The 20,153-nt window shown below is 42.3% G+C and overlaps 1 protein-coding gene across 1 annotated transcript in view; it reads left to right on the top strand.

Moving 5' to 3' along the window:
- NME7 (NME/NM23 family member 7) overlaps positions 1-20,153 on the top strand; it is a 79,467-nt gene that overhangs the window by 47,473 nt on the left and 11,841 nt on the right. The window contains exon 10 of the mRNA XM_054386344.1: positions 1,794-1,895. Coding sequence (XP_054242319.1) covers positions 1,794-1,895 — 102 coding nt within the window. The remainder of the gene's footprint in view (positions 1-1,793; positions 1,896-20,153) is intronic.

Below are 20,153 nucleotides of genomic sequence, written 5' to 3'. Positions count from 1 at the left end.
CCAGAAATCGTTTTCAAAAACTGTGCTCCCATTTCTTCTGGTTACCCCTTGTCAGTCAGATAAAGGCTTGACTTAGAAAGTACTTTGGGGAAAAAAAAGCACTGAAAAGAGAAAGATGAACAATTGCCCAAAATTTTAGCTTTAATAGTATCTCCTGCTTAGGATCTTGCTTACTATTGATTAGTTTTTTGCTGTTTTGCTTTGTGTTTCCTACTGTAGACAGAATAGAAAATGGGGGAAAAAGAAGGGAGATTATTTTGGATCAGCTCAGAATCTACTTTGTTAATCAAAATGCTTGGGCCTGATCTAGGTCCAGGAATGGTTTTGTCTGACTGCAAGTCATGTTATTTGATGAATAAACTATTTGCTAAAGAAAATTTAGCTGTAACTGGAAGTCTTTGCAGAGAAATGGTGTCTGCGGTTTAAATCCACTCTCAACTTGATGAGGCTGTATAAGATAGACCAAACTTGTCTCACATAATGCCACATGCCACTGTGCTGTAGTTGATGGCAGCTGGTCTTCAGTCCTCAGCTTTGTATTGTAATGAACGAGTCAGGAATAACTTTGCTCACGTTTGCTGTTTGTGTATTTAGTTTCCATAACAATTCATAAAAGGCAGAGAAGCACTTAATCCTTTTTTTCCTACTGCTTTTTTGCCCATTCTGTACATTCTTGTTCTTTGCTATGACTCACCCTTGACCTACCTATGGAAGGTAGGTATGATACTAGTACCTTGTTTGCCCTTCCCTGTCCTTCCCTATTTCCTGTGAATGTTTCCTCCTTTCCCCTTTCCTCACTGATTTTGATTATTTCAATTATCCTGATTTCTTCAAATATCATCTGCCTAAATTTCTAGACAGTATGCAACTATAAGGGCATGTTTTAAAAAAGGAAGTCAGACTAGAACGTCAAAATAGGTTCTTTCTGCTCGTGAAACCCATACCTGTATTTAACAAACTCCAAATTGGCAGTAATGCCCAAATTAAATTAAGCTTATGAAAACTAAGACCCATCTTCATCACCCACTTGGAACTCACAATATCTCTTTACTCTTCAGGAGGCACCAGGTAAACAGGTGGGTTTCATGTAACTGAGATTCTGGTAAAATATGTCCAGGAGAAACTTTCTAGATCAAGGACCCTTCCTCTAATAGGTTGTGTGACATGCCCTTATCAGTTGTGTCCTGTTGGCCTGTGTGTTTCACCTTCTGTGGTAATATGTGAAGAAAAGACAGTGAGAACCAAACCCCCAAGAGACATATTGATGACATAAAACCATCAAACAGGTGTGTATTTGGAAACAAATTTAGGCTGTGTACTGTGCTCCTTGTAGGGAATGCTGCAAAGTACATTGCTGCCTGTGGAACTGGCTGAACATAGCATGATCTTCCAGGCTTACATAAAGTCTGTTATATTGATTCAGCCTAGTTTGGCAAGTTAGGGGATACCTCTGTGAAATCCCAGTCCAGATCAATAAGGATCTATCTGCAAAAGACTTTAAAGTGTCGTGGGTGCTGTTGCAAGGTGTTCAGTGTCCTGCTGAAGCTGGATATCCAGTTTACCTCATTTCCACCTTCTAAACGAAGTACCAAAATGGAAAACATTTCTTCAGTTGTGAATACTAACATCTTTAGTTCGTGTCTTTGCTTTCCTACATGCACCAATATTTCTTAATTGTTCCTGTCCTATAAATTTGGGTCTAGTTTTGGGGAGGAATACGACCCTTGCTAATGACCAAAGAAGCTCAGATTTGTTTCTGCCTTTTTTTTTTTTTTTTTTTTTTTCTCTTCCAGGACATGGTTACAGAGTTGTGTTCAGGCCCTTGCATAGCAATGGAGATAATACAACCTGAACCTCCAAAAGTGTTCAGAGACTTCTGTGGTCCTTCTGACCCTGTAAGTACTTGCTTGAGTGATAAGGAATGATTAAAAAGTTGATGTATTGTCCACATGAATTAAAATATCTTAGTGTGGTAAGGCTGCCACATACCTGCTGCATTTCTTGGAGACATGGCATGACATGAACCTCACCAGAAATTACACCAGGCACTAGGGATTGTCCTGCTGGAAAGCAGCTCTGTGGAGAAAGACTTTGGAGTCCTAGGGGACAGTAAGTTATCCATGGGACAGCAATGTGCCCTTGTGGCCAAGAAGGCCAATAGATTCCCAGGGTGCATCAAAAAAAGTGTGTCCAGGTCTAGGGAAGTTCTTCTGCTCTATGCCCTGGTGAGACCCCACCTGGAATCTGTATCCAGTTTGGGGCTCCCCAATTCAAGAGAAACAGGGTTCTGCTGGAGAGAGTCCAATGGAGAGCTGTGAGAATGATTGTGGAACTTGAACGTCTCTCCTGTGAAGAACGATTGAGAGATCTAGGGCTGTTTAGTCTGGAGAAGAGAAGGCTGAGAGAGGATCTTATTAATGTCTATCATTATTTGAGGGGTGGGTGTCAAGGTGAAGGTGCCAGGCTCTTTTTGGTGGCACACAGTAATATGACAAGGAAAAATGGGTATAAGCTGGAACACAGGGCATTCCACCTCAACATGAGGAGAAACTTCTTTACGGTGAGAACACCAGAGCCCTGGAACTCTCTGGGCAGCATTGCCCAGAGGGGTCGTAGAGTCTCCTTCTGTGGAGACTTTCAAAACCTGCCTGGATGCATTCCTCTGTGACCTGCCCTAGGTAATCCTGCTTCGGCAGGGAGTTTGAACTACATGATCTCTGTAGGTCTCTTCCCACCCCTAACATTCTGTGATTCTATGTAAGCATTATTATGGAAGTCAAATGCTAGTCTTAGTGGACCAAATTGCAAATCCTCCAGCAATTCTTCTGACCTGATGATAAAATACCAGACGATAAAATACTGTGATGGTGTTTATGTGAAAGGAAAGCTATCTAGGCAAAAATCTCTGTTAAAGATTCATAAATATTCTAACACAAGCCTTCAGAACCCTGGAACAAATAGTTATTGCTTGTGCAATAACTAGTGTAAATCAAATGTTAGTCCACTGCAGTCTGTGGCATTCTCCTAGGAAGGAACTGTAGAAGAAGGATGTTTCCTTTCTTTTTCAGAAGGAATCAAACAGAAAAGGGTGTAATTCTCATACCTGTTGGCTATGCTAATGCTTCTTGCTTTTACTTTTCATTTCTTGAGGTGACTAATGAGATATGTCTGATAATGTGTGTATAAGTGCTGTCTCAAAGTTTGCAGTTTTTTGTTGAACAGTGAAGGCTGCTATACCACACAGGAGCCATGGGATGAAATAACAAGAGAGAGGCAGTGAGGTCAGGGTTTGTATAGATTTTTGGTTAAGACTTGATGTTTCAGTTGCAGACTTGAGTGGGTTTACCAGTTTCCATGGAAAAAAATTGCACGGATTAGTATTTGAAGGGAAGAACAAGTTGTTCAGGATATATTTTAGCTCAGATCCAGAGTTTACATTACAGAAAACACAAGCTAAAGGAATTATGCAAACCCCTTTGTCCCCTTCTGTTTGGTAACATTCAAATGTTTCTCTAATAGGTTGGCATCTTGTATGCAGAACATAACTTTATTATCTGACTTAATCTTAACTCCAGGGTGATATATCAGTAATGATGCCCACAATATGATGGTCTCAGTTTTGTGTCAAATCCATGTTTAAGGCTTCTGGTCTTTAAAAAAGTTGTTTTATTTGGGCCTTTCATATCCTTTTCATGTTTCTGATTATTTAATGCCTGCTACATTAAAATTAAAATATTCTTTCAAACTTCGCTGTGGCTTTAGGTTACTAAAGACAAATGTACATGTACAAGGGAAACACAAGTTGTGGAAAATAGAGTTAAATCCAGTTGGTGGCTGGTCACAAGTGCTCTCCCCAAGGGCTCAGTACTGGGGCCAGTTCTGTTTAATATCTTCATCAATGATTTGAATGAGGGGAACAAGGACACATCAGTAAGTTTGCAGATGGCACTACATTGATTGTGAGTGTTGATCTGCTCAAGGATAGGAAGGCTCTGCAGAGAGATCTGGACAGGTTAGATCTGTGGGCTGAGGCCAGTGGGATGAGGTTCAACAAGACCAAGTGCTGAGTCTTTGGTCACAAGAACCGCAAGTAATGCTGCAGGCTTGGGGCAGAGTGACTGGAAAGCAGCCCAGTGGAAAAGGATCTGGGGCTGCTGGTGGATGGGTGGCTGAACATGAGCCAGCAGTGTGCCCAGGTGCCCAAGAATGCCAACAGCATTCTGTCTTGGATCAGGAATAGTGGGATCAGCAGGAGTAGGGAAGTGATCATGCCCCTGTACTCAGTCCTGGTGAGGCCACAGCTTAAGTACTGTATTCAGTTCTGAATGCCACAGTATGAGAAAGATACTGAGAGAAGAGCAGCAAGGCTGGTGAGGGGTTTGGAGGGCATGTCATACAAGGAGTGTCTGAAGGAGCTGGGGTTGTTTAGTCTGGAGAAGAGGATAAGGGGAGGTGTTATTGCTCCCTACAACTGTCTGAAAGGAGGTCATAGTGAGTCTGGTGTTGGTCTATTCTCCCAAGTAACTAGTGACAGGATGAGAGGAAATGGGTCCAAGTTGTGCCAGGGCTGGTTTAGATTAGATGTTAGGAAAAATTTCTTTCCTGAAAGAGTAGTGAAGCGTTGAAACAGACTGCGCAGGGCAGTGGTGGAGTCGCCATCCCTGGATGTGTTCAAGAATAGTGTAGATGTGATGCTTCAGGATATAGTTTAGTGGCCATGGTAGTTGATTATGGTTGGACTTGATGATCTTAACCTTGATGGTTCTATGAAATGCCTGTATTTTTTCTTACTGTATCATATGAAAAGCTCTGTCATAGCCATACAACATGTATGTGACCAACAGAACTGTTGATGAGCTGAGGAACTGAGGCATGTGTAACCTGATGGCTTCTCTAGGTAGCACAAGCGAACAACAAAGGAGAGAACTAAATTCCTCTCTAGTGACCTACCTATGCTGTCCTTTTATTAGTTAACTGTGTGACTTATGAAGTGAAAATGAATACACCGCCTGCTTCTAGCAGGAGCAAGCAGCTCTAAGTTTTGAACACTGACTTCCTAGGAGTTACACTAATGGTATGCATAGAAGACAGGCAACTGTCCACTGTTTTCTGTAAGAATTACAAATTAATTGATTCTTCAGGCACATAACTACAGCTGCTCTTAGGAGTGATCTTTGCCTGAAATATTTCTGTCTCTTCAGATAGGATTTGTAACTTGTCCTTGAGGAAGAAAGGGCTGAGGTATCGCAGTGGTCTTTTGTAATTTCCAACTGGAATCATCAAAGAAGCTCACTTTTGTGGTTTTGTGGTTACAATTTCTGTTTCCCATAGGAGCAGCAGAAACCATAACAGCAGTTTCATTATCTTGCAGGGTTGTATGCAGACAGTGAAGATACTATGGGCTTGATATTCTGGTCATTAGAGTAAATCTAAGTGCTCTGCAAATAGCGTATCATTGTTGAGAGATCTGGATCTCTCTGTAACTTGCTTGTTTGTTTATATATACTAGATCCTGACGTGTCTACAGCCTGTTTGTAGACACACGTGAAGACCAAGTCCAGTACATAATGTACCTCCTTGCATCACTTTGGCTCCTCTTAAGTCGTACCCTGTTTGGCAAGTAGTGCCATTGAGATCACTGTGATGGCTCTCAAAGCAAGGTGCTATTAGAAGCGAGTAAAGGTGTTGGAATTCAATTTACATAATTAATCTCAGTCACATGCGCTGGTAATTATATCTTGGATCTATAGCAAGTGTAGTAATTACCTTGTGGTAAGTCAGAGATCTAAACTGGGTATGAATGTCCACAGCCCTTTTAGTCTGTTCTTTGTTTTGCTGGAAGACAGTTGAGGTGTGCTGCAATAAAACACATCCAGGAAGAGGTGATACAAATTTTCCCAAATCAAAATGAGATTGCATTTGGAAATAGGTCTGGTTTTGTCCAAGTCCCTGATGCTTAGCACTGTAGAAAGAATTAGAGTTGTTCCATTTTGAGGATTATACTTTAATAAGCTAGCAATTTATACCCACTGTACAGTGCAAAAAAATTAATGGAACTTTCTGCTGTTTTCTGTAACTGGGTAATATTTTGTTAGCAAGACAAGTCAATAAAGCTCTCTGCCAAAAATACCCTTCGTTATTAACCAGCTTATAAATAATTTATTAAAACCTTTCATGTGGTGGTAGGGAGGACTACTACCCAAAACCCCATTTTGAACCTCTTTGTTGTAGTAGCATACAGGTGGCTTACCAAATCTGGAAAGCAAGCAATGGGGTAAAGATACTTGTCTGTAATATGTACTTACTGGACATGCTCACTCTCAGAATTACTGTGACCTGAGTGAAGGGCTCAGTGTCATACATTGCAGGCTCGTGGAGTGTTTGTGCCTGGTGGACATGCAGTAGAGAAATGCTTTTCTGCAGATCTTGGTGCTGCTTGTTGTACACTGACACTTTTCTAGTGAGCGGCTGGCTGGCTCACTGGTCTCTTTGAGAACTATCAGCATATTTAATGACATTCATCTTAAGCTCCTGGAGTGCAGCTGGATTTTTTGGTGTCATTACTGGTTTCTTCTGAGGGCTTTCTGTAATCCTTCAGGTCAGCTGTGAAGATTGTTTTTCTTGTGTCACAGTTGTAGCCTCTAGCTTAGCTGCTCCTCACAGCCTGGTCCCGGACTACTTGTGTGAGTTGCTCTTGCTATTGCTCTGCACCTTGTTCTCTCTGATTAAGAATGCCTCTGTGACTTATATGTAGGGTTTAGAAATGGAAGTCTCTCTCCACATCTGCTATAATACATAGGTATTTACACCTTACTTGTAGTTGCAGCACCCCTGTAAAAGGCCACCAGACATTTTGATGCACATCTTGAGAATAATGTTCTCTCCAATGTTAATAATGGCTATTAAAAAAAAAAATCTCTGAATTCCATACAAGACTAGCTTTTAGAGGAGGGGAAGCACTCACAGCCGACGGTAAGCTCCCAAAGCTAGAAGGTTTGAGGTACTGAGATACTGTGAATGGCTTATCCCTTTTATTTACTCACTTGGAGTACTGTGTCCAGCACAGAGACATAGACCTGTTGGATATAGGAAGGACATGGACCTGATGGAGAGGGTCCAGAGGGGCCGAAACCAACAACGCCCAGATTTCTATTTTAACTTTTCCATCTCTGCGCTTCTCCAATCCAATTTGTTCCCCGCAGCAACCATCCTCTGCTACCAATAATCTGTGCTGGTTTGGGGCCAGAGAGATCCTCTCTTACTCCGCGAGGGACAAAAGAATGACACTCACAAAAATGGATTGGAGAGTGATGGAAAGTTTAAATAGAAAAGCAATTGGTGAAACTACAAAAAACTACAAAGCATAGTGACAAGAATAACCCAAAGTGTACAGAGTCCCTTACATAACACCCAAAGGTTTCCCAGCTCTTCCCTTCTCCCACCTGAGGGTATACCCAAAACCCCCAGGGCTCTTTCTTCCCCCCCTGCTGCTAGGAAAGTCTCAGGCTGGCCAGGTCTGAGACTGCCCCCAGTCCTTTCTCCTCCTGGCATTAGGCCCAGACAGGCCTAAGAGGCCTTGAGATACTCCCCCACCATTACCCGATAAGAGAGCATCTCCCACGGGAGCAGAGAGGGAGGAAAGAGGGAGAGAATGACTTTGCAGATGGATTGATAGGGACAGGATTTATGGGTAGAAATACGCCGTGTCCTGTGTCCACCTTATTGGGTTGGACACTCGGACACTGGAGGGGTAGCTTATGTGGCAGTGACAGGAGGCACCCAGCCTAAACTGCCACAAGGGCCATGAAAATGATCAGGGGGTTGGAGCACCTCTGCTACGAGGACAGGCTGAGGGAGCTGGGGTGGTTCAGACTGGAGAAGAGGAGGCTTGGGGAGACCTGAGAACAGCCTTCCAGTACCTGAAGGAGGCCTACAGGAAGGATGAGGAAAGGCTGTTTACAAGGGTTTGCAGTGACAGGACGAGGGGCAAGGGCTTCAAACTAGAGAAGGGCAGATTTAGACTGGATATGAGGAAGAAGTTCTTCACCATGAGGGTGGTGGAACACTGAAACAGGTTGCCCAGGGAGGTGGTCCAGGCCCTTCCCTGCAGATATTCAGGGTGAGTCTCAATGAGGCCCCGGGGCAACCTGATCTAGTTGGGGATGTCTCTGCTGAGTGTGGAGAGATCAGACTAGATGACCTTTGATGGTCCCTTCCAGCCTGGACCATTCTATGATTCTATGACCAGGTCCAGAGGAGGGTCAAAAAGATGATCAGAGGATCAGCTCTCCTGCAAAGACGGGCTGAAAGAATTGGGGGTATTTAGCCTGAAGATGAGAAGGCTCTAGGAAGACCTTATAACTACATTTCAGTATCTGAAGGGGATCTACAGAAAGGCGGGGGTAGCACTGTTTAGAAGGGCTTGCAGCAATAGGACAAGGGGCAGCGGTTTTAAACTGCAGCACGTTAGGTTTAATTTGGATGTAAGGAGGAAACTCTTTACAATGAGAGTGGTAAAAATATTGAAACAAGTTGTCTGGAGAGGTGGTAGAGGCCCCATCCCTGAAGACATTAAAGGTCAAACTTGATGTGGCCCTGGGCAGCCTGATCTAGTTAGTGATGTCCCTGCACACTGCAGCAGGGTTAGACAAGATGATCTTTGAGGGTCCCGATGCAATCTGTGAATCTTTGAATTTGGATTTCAAATAGGAATATGATTTCTGAAATTACTTTGAGTTCTACTGATTTTAACACTGAATCAATTAGAAATGTGGCAATAGCTGCAACCAGCCTTCAACAGAAAAGAAGCTATGTTTCTTTGTGAAGAGATGAAAGTGCTTAGAGATGTAGAGGTAAATGCAGCACGGTGTGCATTATCAGGAAAGCTGTTTTGTTGAAATGCAAAAAGCAACCTATTCTGCATTGATTTGACATTATTTCACATGGGTCAGGAAGTAAAGGTTCTAATGGAAAACCCTGGAACAGAGGCATGGTGGCCAGGGAATCCTGTTACTTTTTGAGCTTGCTGGTGTCGATGTTTCATTTGATTGTTGTCTGTGTATTTTTGGCCCCTTGGCCGAAAGGAGGCCTTTTGGTATTAGATCTGAAGCTGCAGCTTTAGTTTTCACATCTTTTTTGTGCAGCTTCTATGTTGGAACAGCTGCTGGTATCGTTTTGTCATGGAATTGTTTAGGTGATTACTTAGTATTCCTAAGACACTTGTAAAATGCTGTAGAAATTAGAGAAGTTGCTTTTATTTTCTTATTTTTACCTTTCTTTTGAACTTTATACATAAAAGGATGGTTGTAACATGTGATTCCAGGAGTCTACATTGTCTGCATGTTCCTGGCTGACTGCATAACTTTTAGTAGTTTTAAGAGCTTTTAGTTATGATTGACAGCATGCTAAAAGTGACTCAAATACCTCCTGCTGTGAGATATTATTAAAGTGATGGAATGTGCTGCGATATTTCTGCATCCAGGTAGCTGAAAAGGGGTTTTCATATGCTTGCTTTAGATTCTAACCTGCATTATTTTTACACTGGGGATTTGCAATTATAAAGGTAACAGTGTGCTAGCAGTCTTTTGTACTTTTGCATCAATACCAAAGAGCTAAAAGAGAAATTAGATGGTTTAAAACAAAGCAGTGAACTGAAAGAGTTGGAGTCTGCTTTAGCTCCATTCCTGACCTCACTGTGTGACCTTGGATAAAAAGTTCAATATGTTTCTGCCTCAGTTATCACATCAGTTAAATAGGGGTAACAGTATGAGCCAAAAAGCACAGTTGCTGTAAGATTTTTATTTGTATAAGCCTCCTGTGAATCTCTAGCACTGGAAAATATCTACATGTGAGGCCAAAATGTTCATATTCATTCCTAGAACTACATTATCGGCAGGACATTTTCATATTACATCACATAAAAAAGTAGTTCATTGGAAGATATAAAGAAATGTAAAGAGCTCCTGAGTATTCATTTTCTGGTAGAACATTCATGGCTGTTTCAATGTGGGTTCTCTCTACAGTGAGCCTTGCTAAGAGTGTTGACAGTGAAATGCATAATGTGCTTCAAGAGAAATAACATTTGCTAATCTAATTCTTTGATGAAGAAGATTTTCATGGGATTATCTTCTCAGATAGCCTGAGTCATGTAATAATAATAAAAAAATTAATTCAGTGCCAGACCATAATCAGCCAGAGTGGCAAACAGATCGATTGGTACCAGTTACGATATCCTGCTGTCTAAGCCTGCAATGGGAAAGACATGATTGAATTGCTTAGATGTTATTTAGGGTCAGTCAGATGACTGACCTTTCAGTTTTTAATTTCCACATTAGCCTCTGCAGGTCTAATGCAAATGTGTTCTAGGCAGAGCTAAGGCCTTTTAGTTGGGGTAAATGATAATTTTTGATGAGTATCTGGGGAGGGAGATTCTTCCTTATAGTGCATCTTCCCCTTTTGCTGAGCTGTCACTGCAGGTTCATTAAACCCAAAATCTGGGTGGATTTGGGACTTCCCCTAGTTGTTCTGTTTCACCCCTCTGTGCATGGGCATGGGGCTTATTAAGACTGGATCTAGAAGAATTGTTAAGACAGCTGTGCTCTAGTGACCCACAGCTGTAATGTGACTGTAGCCAGTTGCCACCAGTAGTTTAGAGTGTCAGTATATTGATATTTACCTCTGAAAGTGTTACCAACTTGTCAGAGGCAAGCTTATGTCTGTGTGGATGCCAAACAGCACACCTGTGGCAGTGAGTTGCTTTCCCTGGTTTCCCTGGTAAAAAGGATAGAGTTAGGATTGGCTGCACCAAAACCAAGGCTGATGTCATATTTGTTATTCCTGACAAAGCTGTGTGTAGCTCTGGAAACAGCAAAGAATCAAGAACCCAATACTTTTACAGGCATGAATTCAGTGTTCATAGTGTTTCTTCTGCTTCTGGGTGAGTATTGCAGAGGTCTGTTAGTCCCTTTTGCTTTAATCATGTGTGTATGTGCACAATGCTTTGTAGTGGCACATGTGCATGATCTGGTTTTAGGTTTGAGGTGACTTTAGAACTCTGTGTTGCATACTGTCTTCTCCCATCCACACTTTGCAGATGTTGAAAAGTTCTTTGACAGGAAGAGGACCCTCACTGAAGTATGTCTTTGTGTAGAGAAGTGAACTTGCTGGAGGATACAGAAAAGGGATACAAAGATGATTAGAGAACTGGAACACCTCTTTTATGAGGAAAGACTGAGAGAATGGGTTCTCTTTTGTCTGGAAAAGAGAAGACTGAGGGGGGAATCTCATAAATGCTTATAAATACTTAAAGGGTGAGTGTCAGGAGGATGGGACCAGTCTTTTCAGTGGTGCCCAATGACACAACAAGGGGTAACAGGCACAAACTTGAACATAAGAAATTCCATCTAAACATGAGGAGGAGCTTCTTTAATTTAAGGGTGGTGGAGCACTGGAATGGCCTGCCCAGAGAGGTTGTGAGGTCTGCATCTCTGGAGACATTCAAAACCTGCCTGAACGTGTTCCTGTGTGACCTTCTCTAGGTGAATCTGCCTTGGGAGGCGGGTTGGACTCAATGATCTCCAGAGGTGCCATGCAACCCCTACCATTCTGTGATTCTGTGAGATTAGAACACAAAGCAGAGCACTAGTAGTGGAGGAGGAAGCTTTTGTGTGCAAGTGATTTGCTTTAAATGTGATTTGTTATTGCTGGAAGGTTGCTGTCATGTGACGGCTGTTCAGTGTCATGTGGAGCTGGAGTCTGCAGGCTCACTTTGATTCTTGATGGGTAGGTAAATATGTGTTGAAAATTGCTGTTACTAGTGGCGACTGGCAGTCTCCATCAGGAGACTACTGACAGAGCCCTCAAGGCTGAACCCTGCTTTGAATCCAATGTGATTGAAGCATGTTGGCAAGGTTTCCCAACACTTTGATCTGCCACTCATTGTCTGAGCCTCCGGACTTGAACGTGTCAGCTGTGCTTAAACAGATCCTGGATGTGAGGTCACGGAACTTAGGTTCAGTCATAGGAAAATACAGTCTTTGGTAAAGCAGATAATAAAAGATACTGCACTGACTGATACTGAGCCCACTACAACCACAGAAGCATGATGCTGGAGAAAGTCTGCTGCTTTCATCCTCTGGAGAGAAGATGCAGGGGACTTCTGGAAGAGAACTGAAACTGGAGGACATTTGCATCTTGTTTCTGCTTACTGCAGTCTTGGGGTTTGCTTCATCTTGTCTCAGTTGGCTACCAAAGCCCATTTAGCCTATGTAGGTTTTTTTTGTGGTTTTCCCTGCTACCTGTCACTATGATATTCTAGTGTCTCCTCATGAAAAGGCACCTTCCTAACTGCAATTTCTGGACATTTTCAAGAAGTCCTGTATGCCCTTCTGGAAAGTGCCATCAGCTTCAGAGCCTCAGGATTCCTGTCTATGTTGCCATCTTTCCCTTATATTGTGCTGTCTCTGGCTTTGGACTGTTTTTTCCTGGGCTCCTCATGCCTGGTTCCAGGATAGAATAGTTTGCCCTATTTTAGCAAGAGGAGAGAAGCTGAACATGAGCCCAGGGACTGAAGAAAAGCAGGGATGTGCCACAAGCCATTAGCAGCACTTGTTAATGGTCTCCCTTGACTTCCTTGTTGTGTGGCTGTAGAGGCCTTCTATCTACTCCCCAGAACAGATAACGTTCCAGAGTGTCCTGGAGAGCTAGGATTTTAGGCATTTCTCTGCAAAGTCCTAGGGGTAGCCATTTTTGTAAGAGCTTAAGCCACACTTAGAATATTTACTTTTTAAGAAAATTCAATTTCCTGGTCAAAGACTTTGTACTGTTCAGCTCTTCAGACACATGAAGACATTTAGCCTAATGGCTAAGACATGAGCCAGCAATGTGCACTTGCAGCCCAGAAAGGCAATTGCATCCTGGGCTGCATCCAAAGACATGTGGCCAGCAGATCAAGAGAGGTGGTTCTGCTGCTCTGCTCTACCCTGGTGAGACCTCACCTGGAATACTATGTCCAGCTCTGGGGCCCTCAGCACAAGAAGGACATGGACATGCTGGAGTAGTCCAGAGGAGGGCCACAAGGATGATCAGAGGACTGGAGCACTTCTCCTAGGAGGACAGGCTGGGAGAGTTGCCATTGTTAAGCCTGGAGAAGAAAACACTCTAGAGAGACCTTATAGTAACATTTCAATATCTGAAGGGGACCTACAGGAAGGCTGGGGAGGGTCTGCTTAGAAGGGCTTGTAGAGAGAGGGCAAGAGGGAATGGTTTTAAACTTCATCAGGGTAGATTTAGGTTGGACATTAGGAGGACATTCTTTACAGTGAGGGAACACGTTGCCCAGAGGTTTGGTTGAGGCCCCATCCCTGCAGTCATTCAAGGTCAAACTTGATGGGGCCCTGAGCAACCTGGTCTAGTTGGAGATGTCCCTGCTCACTTGGAGGGAGTTTGGACAAGAAGGCGTTTGAGGGTCCCTTCCAACCTGATGCATTCTTTGATTCTGTAATCTGAATTCATGAAGACAACTTGTGTCTATAGGTAGGTGTGAAGAAAAAGCCTTCAAGACTGTCCTAGAGCTGCCTTTGCACTCAAACCAAGTGCATCCCAAAGTAGTACATGGGTGCAATTAAAAAGGTGAGATTTTAAGCATCAGTGCTGAACACAAGATTCTTATAAAATCTGTAAGTTACATAAACTTCTCTACTCAGCCTTGAAGAAGTGGTGGGGTTTCTTCAGATTTCATGGGGCTTTGATGGTAACTGTCCATCTGCATGTCTTGTCTTGCAAAATAAATGCTTCTGTATCCTGTTTGTATTGCATCTTCCTGTGTAGGTTCTCTCCAAGCTTTGAAGATATCCCAACTTTAGTAGGTGATGTTGCAGATTTAGTATCTCCTATAGATGGATCATTATTTTATTTAAAAGGTGACCACACAAAGTTTTAGAAGTGCTGTTTGCTTAGTTTCTTGTAGCATGTGCTTGGTTTGTTTTTTAAATAATGCTATCTCATACCTTTATTGTCTCTCTGCTTAGATATCATAGAATCCTAGAATGTTAAGGGTTGGAAGGGACCTCTGGAAATTGAGTCCAAACCCCCTGCCAAAGCAGGATCACCCTAATGGCAGGTCACACAGGAGGGCATCCAGACAGAAAGTCTTCCAAGAAGGAGACTCCACAACCTCTCTGGGCAGTCTGTTCCAGTGCTCCAGCACCCTTGTGGTAAAGTTTTACCTCGTGTTGAGGTGGGACTTCTGTTCCAGTTTGTGTCCATTGCCCCTCATCCTATCACAGGACACAATTGAAAAGAGACTGGCCCCTTCTTCTTGACATCCACCCTTCAGATATTTTTAAACATTAAGAAGATCCCCTCTCAGTCTTCTGCAGGCTCAACAGCCCCAGGTCTTTCAGCCTTTCCTCATCAGGCATATTCCAGTCCCTTAATCATCCTTGTAGCCTGCCTTGGACTCTCTAATACATCCCTCCTAATATGTCCTTCCTGAACTGGAAAACCCAGAACTGGATACTGTACTTCAGATGTGGTCTCACCCAGAGCAACTTAGATGGATTAAGGAGAAAAGTTTTGTCTTTCACTAACGTGGAAAAAGAGATAGGCTTCAAACGTATCTGGTGATCCTTTGATACCAGACTGTTACAAACACACAATGTAACTTTACACTGGTAGGCTGATCAAAGGGAATCTGCAGCATTCTCTCTTAAGATTTGTTTCACACAGCCAGCCTGGATTAAAATATTATTTGCCTCATCCATTGGAGGATTTAAACACTTTTTAAAAATAAGAGTATTCTCCTCTCTTGTGAAAATACAATATTTGGCAGTGAGATGCAGAGCTGGACATCAGAATTCCTAGGTACTGCAGTCACAGGAGGTCTGTTTTCCTTGATGATTCTTTATCTTTTTATTTTGTTGTTGTTTTTTCTATTATGGTTCTGCTATAGTTCTTAAGGCTTCTGAGAATAGATTGATTAATATATAGAGTCCATAAAGGCACAAATATGAGTCTCCGCAAAACCAAGGTGATTCTGGGTTAATTTCAGTCTATGTGGTTGTTTGCTTAGCTTGTTTTGTTTGGTTACAGCAGACAGCAAATCAGTCTCCTATTACAGAATCATAGAATCGTTTTGGTTGGAAAAGACCTCTAAGATCATTGAGCCCAACCATTGACCTAAGATCACCATGGCTATTAAAATATGTCCCTAAGTGCCATGTCCATACATTTCTTGAATGCCTCCAGGGATGGTGACACCACCACCTCCTTAAGCAGCCTGTTCCAATGCCTCACTATTCTTGCAGGAAAGATTTTTTTTTCTAATATCCAACCTAAACCTTCCCTGGCACAATTTCAGGCAATGTTGGACAGTGATGGTTTTAACTATATAAAAAATAATCTCTGAAAAGAAGCACTGAAGCAAGAAAAAAAAAATCTATAACCTCAGTCCTTCTTTGGAAAAAGGGAGCAGTGCTTCCAGAAGATACAGGAAGTGCTGAGGTCACTCTATCTGGAACAGAAAATGATACTGTAACTGCACCAAAGGCTCTTTTCTTCCTTCTCCAGTTTCTTATCATCCTGGTCACAGTGACCTTGTGTATTTGCAGAATCTTTGATTTGAATAGATTAAGAGCATTTGCCTACATGACTGACTCAGGATTTTGTTGACTGTCGATAGCCTTGTCCTTCACTTGCATTCTTCCTGACTTACCACTGGAACATAGTGGTTTTGGAGTGTTGTTATATATACTTCAAGATATGAGGTAATACTAATGTTATTTCCAGTTAAAAAATATTAAAGAAATAATAAACCAAGGCAGAATTTGGTGCATCAGGCTGCAAGAGTTTTTTCTAGAATGTTAGAGAAGGCAGATAGCAAGAGTCAGCACATGTGGACATGGAACTTCAGGACATGATTTAATGGTTGCAGTGGTCTTAGGTTGACAGTTGGACTCAATGATCTTAGAGGACTTTTTTAACCAAAAACAATTCTATGATTCTGTAAAGGGACTTGTTGAAAATGTGCCCCAGAGGAAGTTATAAACATGTAGAAAAAGGGTAGTAGGACAGTTCAATTTTCCATGTAACCATGATGTTGTTATGAACTTGATTATTCTGAAACTGACTGTAGCTGTCTCAAAAAGTTTTGTGTCTTTCAGTCAGCACCTTATGAGTAGTGAGTTCTTGGATGTTCATGACTTTTCTTAGTTTTCTTTTTTTTTCTTTTCCTTATCCTAGAGGACTGCTTATTCAGGTTCTGCTTGGTTATTCAATTGGTGGCAGAGATAATAATAACCAAGCAGAAAAGGAGCTGCAGATCACAGGGTATCTTAATGTACTCTTGATGATAGGATGGTGTACAAAAGGGATTGAGCTGAGGGGAACTGATGAACTAAGGGTGATGGAGCACTGAAACAGGCTGCCCATAGAGGTGGTGGAGTCTCCATCTCTGGAGACATTCAAAATCCTCTGGATTTGACCTTCTCTGGGTGAACCTGCCTTGGCAGGGGGGATGGACTCCATAATTTTCAGAGGTTCCTTCCAACCCCTACCATTTTGTGATCACTGCTGGAAGATCTATCAGTTTCTCAAGTTGATTTCCCCTTGTGAGTTTTGTCTTTTCTCTTGAAGTGGGTGATCCAAATTTGATTCAGCTAGGGAAGTCAAAGCAGCTGTTTTACAAAGTGTAAAGTGCAGATATCTGGACTGCTTCCACAAATGTAAAATTCCCTCTCACAAAATTCAGAGGTAAGGATAATTTATTATTTGTCTTGTTCTTACTGGGGAAAACTCAGCCAAGATATCTGCAGACTAAAAAAATATCTTGCAGCTTCTTAGTGACTTTTGCTGGAGATTCTCCAGCTATTTTGCCGACATGAATTAATGAAATCCCAAGATATCCCTTGCAGTCTAGTATTTTTTTATCTTTGTTTTTCAGGTGAATTAATAAACATGAAATTCTGGATGCCTTGAAGGCACTGGGAAATCATCAGCAGTAAAGTGACTAATAATCAAATTTACAGTTATACTGTGTGTTCTGATATCTTTTGGGGTTAGTCGCTTTTAAAATCTTAAATGCTTCCTTTTTCCAACTTGTCAAGCAGTATAAGGTGTCCCTGCCCATGGCAGGGGGGTTGGAACGAGATGATCCTTGTGGTCCCTTCCAACGCTGACTGATTCTATGATTCTATAAATATCCCTTATTTCACCCTGATAGCACAACAAGATAGCTAGATGTTTTATCTTTATTCCTATTTTGTGACCAACCTATATTTGGTGTGTCAATTATCCTCAAGACTTCGCCTTCCAATCTAGTTTACGCTTAACTCAGGAGAGTGGCTGTTTGCTCTTATCTAAGTTCAGCCCATTGACAATGGCAGATAAGCACACAAATACAACAGTAAGAAGTTTCTGAGTAAGGCAATTATCATTAGAATTGCTTAAGCATCAACCAGGAGCACCAAGAGCAGTAAAATACTGTCTCAGGCTGGCAAATGTACCACGTTTGCTGCCCACAGCAGAGAGTCTGCATAGAGTTGGTGCAGCACCTTTGGGCTGCCAAAGAGAAGGAGTGGTAGGGAATGTGTGGGAGTGAAACAGAGAGGCCTCAAGGGATGGAGAGTGAGAAGGAGACAGTGTAACAACTTCTACAGGCTTGTGAGCTTTCAAAAAAACTGCCAACAGTGGAGTATGTGAGATAATTTTAGGTCCATTAACAAAACTTCCAAGAGATATAGGGCTTCAGACTGGTAGTTTAGAGGTAGGTGACATTCTTTTTTCTTTCCTTTCCTTTTCCCTTTTCCTTTTCCCTTTTCCTTTTCCCCTTTTCCTTTTCCTTTTCCCTTTTCCTTTTCCCTTTTCCTTTTCCCTTTTCCTTTTCCCTTTTCCTTTTCCTTTTCCCTTTTCCTTTTCCCTTTTCCTTTTCCCTTTTCCTTTTCCCTTTTCCTTTTCCCTTTTCCTTTTCCCTTTTCCCTTTTCCCTTTTCCTTTTCCCTTTTCCTTTTCCCTTTTCCCTTTTCCCCTTTCCCTTTCCCTTTCCCTTTCCCTTTCCCTTTCCCTTTCCCTTTTCCCTTTTCCAGTTCCCTTTTCCCTTTTCCCTTTTCCCTTTTCCCTTTCCCTTCCCTTTCCTCTCCATTTGGAGGGGATTGTTTTAATTAGCTTTTCTGTTGTTGTTTTTTTGTGATATATGGAAAATATAAAAGACTTTCTAATAACACTAAGGTCTTTAGTACTTACTTCATATATACGTATGACATTGCTTCAGCTCATGTGGAACACAAAGAAAGAAAAAAGGAATCACTGTCAACAAGAGACTTCTGGATTGCTTTGTGAGATGTTAGATGAAAGAAACCTATTGCATTCTTGTTAATGGTGACCTTGTTTTGTATTTAGAAAATTTCTGAAGTACCTTTCAACAGGTAGGCCCCAGGTTTTGCTTTCCCCCCAATTAAAGACTGCAGTGCCAACAGCACCATCTTATGTAGATGTGATAGGCTGAAAGGGGATGGATTGAAGCTTGAGGGGGGTAGATGTAGACAGGATATTAGAAAGAAATTCTTTACAGCAGGGGTGGTGAGACACTGGAACAAGTTGCCCAGGGAGGTTGTGGATGCCCCCTCCCTGGAGGTTTTCAAGGGCAGGATGGATGAGGCTTTGAGCAACGTTATCTAGTGGAAAGTGTCCCTGCCCATAGTGGGGGGGTTGAACTAGATGATCTTTAAGGTCCTTTTCAACCCAAACAATTCTGTGACTTTTCTATCTGTAGTATAGAGAGAAATTAGCACTGCATTTGGAAATGATTAATAGACCTCAAATTGATGCAGGAATAGAAAATTCTTGTGCTCTGCAGCTGCTGATATTGAATTTAAGGTTGCTTATTGCACAAAACTGGAGAACACAAAGCTGGTCTGAGGGGAGGTAACTAGCAGGGAAGCACACACATCAAAAATGGTTGGTTGGAATTTGAAAGGAGTATGGGCTGCAAATAAGACAGGCAAAGCACTATGAGGCAAGGTAGCCTTTGTGTTTTGTACACAAGATCATCTGTGACCACAGATGTCACTTTCACAGTTAAGCCTTTGTCTGTGGCTGGGGGCTTCTGTGAAGGACATATCAGACTGATCAGCTGAGGTTGTTCCTCCAGTAACAATAACATCAAGGTGTTTCTTAACTTGAGTAAGCAGTACAGGAGATGCTTGTCTAGTATTCTGCATGACAGAGGTTGTACTGCTTTTATCATTTTACCTCTTGCTGATGGCTGATGTAGGAATGAATATTTTGTGCAGCTCACTGCTGCAACCAGCAGTATGTGGTATGACTAATGCTGAAATCCCCTGAACACAAAAGTCAGCTGAAGACCTGACTCTGCCATGAAGACAGGCCATGAGAGTTGGGGCTGCTCAGCCTGGAGAAGAGAAGGCACCAGGATTTGAAGGGGGCTATCTGGACAGGGACTTCTTGCAAAGGTGTGTAGTGATAGGACAAGGGGTAATGGCTTCAAACTGGAAGAAGCTGGATTTAGATTGGATATTAGGAAGAAATTCTTCCCTGCGATGGGGGTGGTGAGGCACTGTAACAGGTTGCCCAGAGAAGTTGTGGAAGCTCCAAACCTGGAAGTGTTGAAAGCTAGGTTGGATGGGACCTTGAGCAAGCTGGTTTCAACAGCAAGTAGGAGGTATCCCTACCCATGGCAAGGGAGTTGGAACTAGGTATCTTTAAGGTCCCTTCCAATCCAAACTAGTCTGTGATTCTGTGATGGGAAGGGAAGAGAAGAGAGAAGTGCTTTTCCTACCTACCTACCTTACCTAGTTGTGGTACTGCAACAGAGTTGTTTGTTGTGTTTTTTTTCTTGAATGGGCTTGTTACCCTCCCTTCACTACAGAGGAAGCTTAGGTGCCTTACCTGGACAAGGCAGGCAGCTTTCTGATAGCTAAAGTTCAGCTAGACTAATTCCAGGGTGTGCGGTGGAATTTACACTATTTTGTTTGCTCACAGTTAATCTGTGTTATGTACTCTTGACAAGGGCATAGCTGGTCCTTAAAAGGAAAAAGGCACTTGCTGATTTGCCTTAGGCTGGTTACTGCTTTCTGGATCAGTTGTGACACTCAAGAGGAAAGAGGGATCATCTCTTTTGTAACAGCAGCAGCACATGGA

Source organism: Indicator indicator, chromosome 1, assembly GCF_027791375.1.
Source record: "Indicator indicator isolate 239-I01 chromosome 1, UM_Iind_1.1, whole genome shotgun sequence".
Lineage (NCBI taxonomy): Eukaryota > Metazoa > Chordata > Aves > Piciformes > Indicatoridae > Indicator > Indicator indicator.
This window is presented reverse-complemented; position numbering and strand designations above follow the sequence as displayed.